The 10,409-nt window shown below is 35.1% G+C and overlaps 1 protein-coding gene across 1 annotated transcript; it reads left to right on the top strand.

Moving 5' to 3' along the window:
• Nucleotides 1-6,837: 6,837 nt before the first annotated feature.
• Nucleotides 6,838-9,744, top strand: LOC134792414 (whey acidic protein-like). Its single transcript, XM_063763713.1, has 3 exons — nucleotides 6,838-6,911; nucleotides 7,526-7,723; nucleotides 9,561-9,744. Exons 1-3 carry the CDS (start codon nucleotides 6,890-6,892, stop codon nucleotides 9,704-9,706), a joined length of 366 nt encoding a protein of 121 aa, XP_063619783.1. The 5' UTR covers nucleotides 6,838-6,889; the 3' UTR covers nucleotides 9,707-9,744.
• Nucleotides 9,745-10,409: the final 665 nt, after the last annotated feature.

Raw genomic sequence — 10,409 nt, 5'->3', positions numbered from 1 at the left:
ATCTAAAAAGCTATATTTACTGTGGAAAATCGAAATATCGTTTAAACTTTCATCGAATGCATGCGAAATTTAAAATACGAGTTGAAATAGGTTTCCATTCCAGTATTGCATATCTAGATAATTTATTTGGTCTAGTGGTTTTCCACCGCCGCGCGCCGAAGCGACGCGCTCACACAGACAGAAAACCAGCCTATCGAATGCCACTATGTTACAAACATACAAACAAAATTTACTTTATTCATGTAGGCCTAGCAACAAGCTCTTATGAATCGTAATTAATCTTAATCTAATTATCAGAGCAATTTATTGATGTTAGTATTATTCCATAATAAAACTGGATTATTATACATATCAAATTTAACACTAAAAATTTCACAAAAGGATCGTCAAACATTAAAAAGATTGTATAAAAAAATACTAGTCTAGAATTTCTAGAATAAAATCTAAATGTAAAAAAAAAGCATAAGTAACAAAAGAAGTAGATAGTATTACATCGGAATATCCATTTCCTCATCAATAATCAAATATACCTAGTAAATAAATAATCATTTCGAATAACAATTAATCCCACGTTGTAATATCATTCATGTAGTCTTGTGTGGTATAATAAGCTTTAGAAATAAGTTTACGCTTTACATAATTCTTAAATTTATTAATAGATAATTCAGTAATATGGTTTGGAAGTTTATTATAAAATCTTACACAATTACCCATGAATGATTTTTTAATTTTATGGAGCCGAGTGAAGGGCACTGCGAGCTTATGTTTATTTCTAGTATTAATACTATGAATTTCACAATTTTTCCTAAAATTTACAATATTTTTATGTACATACAGAATATTCTCATAAATGTATTGACAGTGCACTGTCATTATGTCAATTTCCTTAAATTTATCTCTAAGTGAGTCTCTATGGTTCATTTTGTATATTGCCCGAATAGCCCTCTTCTGCAGAACAAAAATGGTATTTATCTCTGAAGCACCGCCCCACAGTAAAATACCATATGCCATAATGCTATGGAAGTAACTAAAATATACTAATCGAGCTGTTTTCACATCAGTTTACTGACGGATTTTGCTCACTGCAAAAGCTGCAGAGCTCAGTCTATTCGAAAGAGTAGCAATATGGGGACCCCACTGGAGTTTAGAATATAAAGTTATACCAAGAAAAACTGTACTATCAACTAATTCCAATTCCTCATCCTTCACAATGACACTTGTTTGTTACCATATTATCATTATCACATCTGGCCCCTATTTCACCACTGTGACAGGTGCGACAATTGTCGACATCACTGTTACTGACGTCACAGGCATCCATAGACTACGGTAACCCCTTACCAACAGACGGGCGGTGTGCTTGTTTGCCACCTACATTTTAATTTCAAAAAGCTCCATTATATCGCCAGTAAATGAAAAAAAATAATAATAATAATCTGTTTATTTCATAAAAAAGCATGCATATTTACAAACTTAACTACTAATCTTAAATTAAAAAGATTTTTTGAGTTAAGGAGTCTAGGTAGTCATATAGAGTTAATTATACACTACTATTCATTTTATTATTAATAAGTACTTATTTTGAGAAGCTAATGACAATTGTCACAAGAAAGACGACAATTGTCACGAAATTCCGACAGAGAACTCATTTGCTGTCAAGAATTACCGAAAGTTCTTTCAAATCTTGTGACAATTATCATCATCATCATCATCATAACCTTCGGAAGAGAAATACCTGTTTTTGGTCGATATAATAATGTTTTTTTAATAATACAATGATGGTGGCAAACAGGAATACAGCCCGCCCGATGGTAAGCGGTAACCGTAGCCCATGGATGCCTGTGACGTCAGCTACAGTGCCATTTGTCGAATTGTCGCACCTGTCACCGTGTTGAAATAGGGGCCTGGAATTCCTTCAAACATTGTCTTCGCGTTTAAAATATAATGGAAACATCGTTGAGCATGAATTCTCTGAATTTCTCGACAATAAGTAGACAAGTTTCAATCCTCGCCGAGAGGAACATTTCACGAGATCGTTGGCGCTTCCGAGATCCTTCCATTTAAAGCGACGTAATAAAAAATATTGTCGCAAAGTAAATATGTACGTCATTGTTGCTTCCAGAATGTGGCTGGCTGGTATCAGGAGAGCTATAAAAGAAATGATACTGAAAATACAGCCTCGAAATTGTTCTGCAAAAAATGAGGCATATACAGTGATGAATTCAAATGGAGCTAGGAGGTAAAAGCGTATGTATACCTACTAATATCTGAACGACAGATTCTTACCTATTTTTCTTTCTTAGGAAATTTTTAGACAATGTGGCAAAAAATATAATAAAGACATCAATATTTTTAAGACAATACTTACTTTACTGTGCAATACGGCGTCAAAAGTTTCATACTTCGTTTTTAGCTGTCGAATTCTTCCTCTCGAAGAAGAAATATATATACAGTGAAACCTGGTTAATTGGCACCTGGATAAATGGAAAACCTCAATAATTGCAACCAAAAGTCCGGTCCCGGTCCCTTGAGACCAAAAGGCCTCTATAATTGAAATTTTGGAACCTCTATAATTGCAATTTAGATTTTAGTGCTTTTCGTAATTTTGCCTCTGTAATTGACCATATCGCAACTAAGTCCTCTATAATTGACACTGTGTTAAAAAAATCCCTTATTTTTGCTCTTTTTTTTTACCTCTATTATTGAAACGAGTCTTACTTATTACCTCTGTAATTGAAATGTAGTTGTAGACAGCAGAAACAATATTTTAATAGCAATGATCATTTTATTTATATCTTCATCCAGAATTCAATTTATTTATTGGGTATCTATCACAGCCTGTAGTAAGTGAAATAGTTTTGTTGTTAAAAACAAAGTATGCTTTTTACATTCTAATAAAACTTTCTTCTACAATTCAATGGAATTTTTTAAACCCAAATTATTAATAAGAAAATAAAGTAGTAATTAATGTAGTGTAAAAGTGCAAGTATTGACAGAAGCTATATATATATAGTTTATAGACTAGAAACCCAGAACGTAAGCGTGTAAATCTACTTTCAATGGTTATTTGCACCTCTATAAAAGAAATTTGTCAGAACGCAACCTCTATTAATGAAAACCTCTATAATTGACACAACGATTTTTTTAACCTCGTTAATTGACACGACCTGCATAAATGAAAAACCTGGTTAATTGACAAAAAATGGCCGGTCTCTTGAGATTGCAATTATCCAGGTTCCACTGTACTTATATACATCGGTTTACGTTGAACTTTCTTGCATTTTAATTTTATACAACATTTTTCCCCTTTGTCCTTGAATCTTTAATTAACTTTTATGCCAAGTATGCTGGCGATTTTCACAGAAAATGTAAGTACAAGTATTCTAAATACCTACGTCTATAGGCCTGTTGCAAGTAACAAAGAATCATGGAAATAATGGTTACAAAGAAACATATAATATGTTAATATGATTCTAAAAAATGGCCCAATCTCAATATAAACTGAAGGATTATTAATATATTCAATAAAATAAAAGTGCAAAATTCTCCAAACGGCCATTATTACTGACACGCCAATCAGAAGCGTTCTAAGCAGTGACGTCATCAATCCATAACATATTTCTTAGAGCAACATAGACAACCTCATTGACCGAAATCCATACATCCTCACCAAAGAGTTCGAAGGTGCAAAAAAAAATATTAATTCGCCACTAAACATTTATTACGTCCAAAAAATATTATTACACGATATAAAGTAGATATCTATTTGTTATTATCTAAATAAAATGCTAAATAATACGATATTTCACCAACAAACTTTTTTAATTATTTGGTTGAATGTATCATTGCCATGTTGGCTGCCGTAACTAGAAAAAATGAAAAATTAAAAAGTAAAACCGACGCTCGGTGATTTTCACTCAAAATTTACATGTATCCATCATGTATCGAAATAATTGATCTTAAATTGCAACCGTGTGAGAGTTTTTGTGTAAAATGAGTTATTGTGATAAATTTTTGTAATTTAATTAATCGTAATATATGGTGCTAAATTAACAATATGATTCGGATTCAAGGGAAATTCGTAACTGTAAGTATGTAAACAATGTCTACCACCCTACTACCAACTAATGGTGACGTCACAAATGGCGTGCGAGGCGTTTTCGCGCGAGTTTTAAACTAGCTATAATAAAATGCAATTATTTATGTTAAATCTTATGAGTATAGCTGAAATATTGTGTTTTTCGGAACCAATACATAACAAGTGTACCGACAATAATAAAAGGGTTTTCAAAATTTGTCATCAGGCCTATTATATACATTTAATATATAAAAAACAAAGACGCAACAAAGCTCACGCACACACAAACAAATGTTGTCAATACTTTTGTCTTGTTTATGTGTGTCTATAAGAATAGTTTAGATGTGGGTGGGGATTTTCTATGGAAGGCACGCAGTTTTAAAATAAGTAGTTATATAATCTTAAATTTAGTATAGGTACTAAAATATTAGGCTTCCTACAAAGAAAATATGTAGAATTTCTCTACCAACCAATATAAAAATATTCCAGTTTTCTCACTGAAATTTATTGTCGCTCATTCTTAATTAAATTTTTTCACCAACGGCTAATGAGTTTAACATTGGCTTAACTGGCCTATTTTGTGTTAAGCACTCAACCCTTAGCCCCCATTCGCACGACAGCTTTTTCAACGCGCGTTAAAAAAGCGCTTGAATCTGTCCGCACTCTTAATTCGATTTAACGACCAAGGCTTAAAGTCGAAAATCCAACAGCGCTTGATAAAAAGCGCCACCGCTGTCGTGTGAATAAATGCACATGTATCCATTTGTGCCATTCGAACGCTTTTTTAACGCGCGTTGAAAAAGCTGTCGTGCGAATGGGGGCTTAGGCGATAATATTCGGGAAAAGTACATGACGATGACGGAAACCCCAATTTAGTAAGCGAGGTTTTTTAAATATTTTTTTAACAAATGCTTGAGCCGTGACGTGACTTATTGGCACAATTTGATATAATTTACTAATCTTGAGATATGAGCGTATTATAAATATTTGCTATAATATAGTTATGAGGCACTAGATGGAGTCACGCACACAACAATGTGGCACGTATAGAATTCTATTATTAGCCAAACAAGACTTAATTAAAAATCACAATCTTTTTATAGCGTGAAATGTTGTATTCGACAATATTCAAAGCTGCAGGAGTATATTTATGGAAATGGGATAATTGTCAAACTGTCAAAAAAGTACTGAGAGTTTCGTCAATAATTATGTATTCCGTCGTTGTGTGTGGGTGTGTCATCAATCATCTCAACTCTTCTGCCAACCTACCTACTAACACCTACCTATACTACTATACGTACAAACACCTACCTATACTTTAAGGTCAAGAGGTACATTATGTCATATTAAAGTACATAAAAGTCTATTTTAAGAACATGTCCTCTTGTAGGTGACAACGACAATACATATAGTCGAGTTCATAAATATGTATAAATTTTTTCTCCTTATTGCAACGGATTAAGGTGAAGAAATGTATACATATTTATGAACTCGACTGTACCACAACATTGCGGTCACCTGACCATGAATTTACAGGAAAAATCGAGTACATCCAAGCCAAATACGGATAATCTGGTTTCTTCGAAATAAAATAAATCCCTTGGCGTAAAAAAAATAAGGAAAACGTCATAACGAGATAAACAAGTTAGCAAGTGTTCCAGTAATTATCGGGAGTCCGCCGGGGCTGGAGTTATCGCTGTGACATCCAATCTTGGACACACTGACCTAAAGATTAGGCAACTTTAGCAATGAGAAGAAGTGGAATTATTTAATTTGTTTTTGTAGTTATCGTTTTATAACGAGGATCACATACAATGGTGCCGTACGTTTGATAGTATACACGAACAATATCGTGTCAGAATGGATAAAACAAGCCAACAAAGAGTGTTCCAGTAATTATCGGGAGTCCGCCGGGGCTGGAGTTATCGCTGTGACATCCAATCTTGGACACACTGACCTAAAGATTAGGCAACTTTAGCAATGAGACGAAGTGGAATTTTTTAAATTGTTTTTGTAGTTATCGTTTTATAACGAGAATCACATACAATGGTGCCGTATGTTTGATAGTATACACGAACAATATCGTGTCAGAATGGATAAAACAAGCCAACAAAGAGTGTTCCAGTAATGATCGGGAGTCCGCCGTGGCTGGAGTTATCGCTGTGACATCCAATCTTGGACACAGGTCAATATGTTTGATGTCGGAAACTAGATCTGCGTTAGGAAATATTGAACTCTTATTTTTAGGCCCACTTGCACTATACCACTAACCCGGAGTTAAGCGGTTAATCCGTTAACCTAGTGTCAAATTATACTAATAACCATGGTAACTCCAGGTTTAACCGGTTATCCCCGGGTTAGTAGAATGGTGCAAGTGGGCCTAAAAATAAGTAAAATTCATTATGGTAACGTACAAATCCAATTTTCAGCATACGATATGTTATTATTTTTCATTGACCTCATAATTTATAATAATGTCTATATAAGAATAGGTGATGGTAACTAGATCGAGTTACCACACTAAGGTAACAATGTTATTTTTTCCTCTAGGTCTAGCCGTACCAGAGCCATTATATTTAGAGAAAGTATTATAATAATCGTATTGATTGGTGCGCAATAAATAGGAAATCTTAAAAAAATACATTCAAGAGACTTGAGAAATTCCTTATGAAGGTTGAAGTCGGCTAAAATCGAATTCCCTTTGTCGCTCATTCTACGCGACAATGTGTCCTCTAGTTCGCCGCGCCGAGAATTATAAAACAGCTGACGCGTGCGCCGCTGTCACTGTCACGCTGTCACCGTCTGTCAGAAATGTTCGCTTACGTTATACTCGGTGAGTCTGACAGCACAATTATTGTCCAATTAAATTGGCTGAAAAAACAGTGTTTAGTTTTGGGTTGAAACGTGTTTTATTGATAAAGTCATGTGTATATTATCAAATGAATTAGTGATACAGTGCTACTGATAAAATTGTGAAATAGTTGAACAGCAATAGGACGTTAACAGTCACTTGAAACGAGTATAATAATTATCATCGTATAAAACATAAATAAATTAAGTGCCTTTTCAGATAATACAATATAATTTAAAAGAGTGACGGAACAGTTCTAAATTATTTGTGTTTTCTAGTTTTTGGTCCCGACAAAATATGACAAAATGTTTTTTTTTTTATTCAGACAAAGCGGTGCTATTAAATTTTTCTCGTTATTGCGTATTAATCATGGACATTTGTTATATGTATGTTTTAATTACTTATAGTATCAGCCCTATGAGGAAAGTGGCACCAATAAAACCCCATAAGTACCATAAATACTGTATAATAAGTATTTATCACAACGTATTTTATATTTCTGTGTTCCTTCTAACTACCCTCCAACAGTTCTGACTAAGGCTTCCTCCAGTCTTCTCAATATATACAATTTACTTAAGTTTATTCCTTTATTTCAGCGTCAACTCTACTGGCGTTTGCGGCCTTAGACCCCATCAGAGGAGGTTCATGCCCACCAACTCTATCAGTGGACATTTGCGATGGCCTCTGCAGCACAGCCAAACCTTGCGCAAATTCCACTCAGCTCTGCTGTCCTACAGATTGTGGTGGTTCTATGTGTGTAGACGCGGTGACGAAGAGAATCTTTGAAGACGTAGGTAAGAAACATCCAACGATATAGTCAATGCTTCTCAACTCTGCTGTCTCCCTGGCTGGTGGTTCTGTAGACACAGTGACATTAGTGACACTTTGAAGACGTAGGTAAGAGACAACCACTATCCCTGTTAGTTGTGATATCTCTGCAGCACAGCCAAACCGTGTGTCAACATTAAGCTCTACTGCCCGACTGATTGTGGAGGTTCTACGAGTGTGTGTGTAGCCGAGGTGACAAAGATAATCTTTGAACACATAGGTAAGAGACAACTGACTCTTTGGAATGCGCTTTAACTCCGGGCTGTTATAGGATGCAAGCAGTACGGATATGACGGTCGTTCTTGTCTACCTGACAGCGTGACGGATATTTTGTCACGTGGATAAAGCCGTCCATAATAAGCCTGCGGAATACATTAATGATTAATGACAGTAAGATGAGAAGAAGGAAGTTTCGAACGCATTGTAGAAATAGGGTAAGTAATATAAGACATAAGAACTTATACTATAATATTCATATTATATACGCTCATATTGTATAAGTTAGTTTTGTATACCGTTCAAGGTGTATAACGAACGTTAGATATAACATCAAAATATCTATTTTGGTTAAGTATAACGTTATTTAAGAATAATATCATTGTATATAACGATCATTATGTATAACGTTCATAATATCTCAGATTTATAATGTATATTACTCAATACATCTAACACCAAAATGCATAATGCTCGTATAGAATAACCTAACCTAACCTACTTTTCTGACAGCAGTTTGTTTTGTGTAGGGGTCGCAGTTCTAACCTAACCTAACGAACTTTTCTGGCAGCAGTTTGTTTTCTGTAAGGGTCGCAATTCTAACCTAACCTAACCTACTTTTCTGGCAGCAGTTTGTTTTCTGCAGGGGTCGCAGTTCTAACCTAACCAAACTTACTTTTCTGGCAGCAGTTTGTTTTCTGTAGGGGTCGCAGTTCTAACCTAACCTAACCTACTTTTCTGGCAGCAGTTTGTTTTCTGTAGGGGTCGCAGTTCTAACCTAACCTAACCAAACCTACTTTTCTGGCAGCAATTTGTTTTCTGCAGGGGTTGCAGTTCTAACCTAACTTAACCTACTTTTCTGGCAGCAGTTTGTTTTCTGTAGGGGTCGCAGTTCTAACCTAACCTAACCTACTTTTCTGGCAGCAGTTTGTTTTCTGTAGGGGTCGCAGTTCTAACCTACCCTAACCTACTTTTCTGGCAGCAGTTTGTTTTCTGTAGGGGTCGCAGTTTTAACATAACCTACTTTTCTAACAGCAGTTTGTTTTCTGTAGGCGTCGCAGTTCTAACCTAACCTAACCTAACCTACTTTTCTGGCAGCAGTTTGTTTTCCGTAGGGGTCGCAGTTCTAACCTAACCTAACCTACTTTTCTGGCAACAGCTTGTTGTGTTTAGTATATCATACGCTATTATATTTTATAATCATTATACTAAAAGGTAGTATATACTATGATCGATATACGTTATGTATGTTATATAAACTGAATTTATAGTATTTGAGTGTTATATAAAAAAATCATTATACAAAATGAGTATTATGTTAAATGACCGTTATTCCTAATAAAAATATTGATTTTGATGTTATAGCAAACGTTCATTATATCTTGTGAACGTTATTAATATGAAATTATATATTAAGTAGTTATATTTCGTGGGACGCACCCGTAGAAATATACCAATTTGATACTAATTTCTAGTTTTTGTATCCCTTCCTCCTTTGGTCTTTAATAACCTCATAATAAATATTGAAATCTCCCCATAAAAATTTCGCCGACAGTCAACTAGCTAATTCTTGTTTCCATGTTCCAGTGAAACCAGGTCGCTGCCCAGAGCATCCAGGCGGAGTGTGGGTCTGCAGTCACATGTGTACCGGCGACTCCGACTGCCCGCGCTCGCTCAAATGCTGCGCCAACCGCTGCGGCGCCTTCACGTGCCAGAAACCTACACCTGAATAAATTATAATTAAATTTAATTAAATAAGTAATCATTTATTTCATCGAAACCGAAAGCTTCCATTTCAAATCCGAAAAAAATAGTTATTTGTTTTACAAGGGGGGCAAAGTTTTTGTTTAACCGCTCGTGCTAATATTGATACCCGAGCAAGCGAAAGATTCCAAAATTCCACGAGCGTAGCGAGTTCGAAAAATGGAATCTTGAGCGTTGCGAGGGTTTCAAAGCACGAGGGTTAAACAAAATTTGCCCCCGAGTGAAACACAAAATTTTTCACCACACCAACCCGAAGCAAATGTTAAATGTAAAATATCAAACAAAATCACACCAAATCAAATTCAAATGAATCATCATTTAAAAGTCAATTTCACCAGCAAACATAAGGAAACAACTCAAAATTTGCATTTGATTACTTTGCCTCACATGTGAATTACTGATAGCAAAGTGCAACTTTGCTATCCGTTTTTGAAGTGCAAAGTATTTAAGCCTTTCCGAGCTGGTGTGGTGAAAAAACTTTTGTATTTCGGATCTCCTCTCGTCTTAATTTTATGAGAAGGTTCGATAAATGTATAGAATTTTCTGTCGCTTTTTAAGTTTTTAAAAATTTTCAAAACTGTGGAGCGATGATGCGGATTCGCGAGGTCTACAGCTTGTGAGCTGTGGACCTCAGATCTACAAGTTTAGTAGTAGGGAGTTCGAATTCACGAT

The sequence above is a fragment of the Cydia splendana genome, chromosome 7, assembly GCF_910591565.1.
Source record: "Cydia splendana chromosome 7, ilCydSple1.2, whole genome shotgun sequence".
Taxonomy (NCBI): Eukaryota; Metazoa; Arthropoda; class Insecta; order Lepidoptera; family Tortricidae; genus Cydia; species Cydia splendana.
Note: the sequence above shows the minus strand (reverse complement) of the source record. Positions and strands in the feature narration are given on the sequence as shown.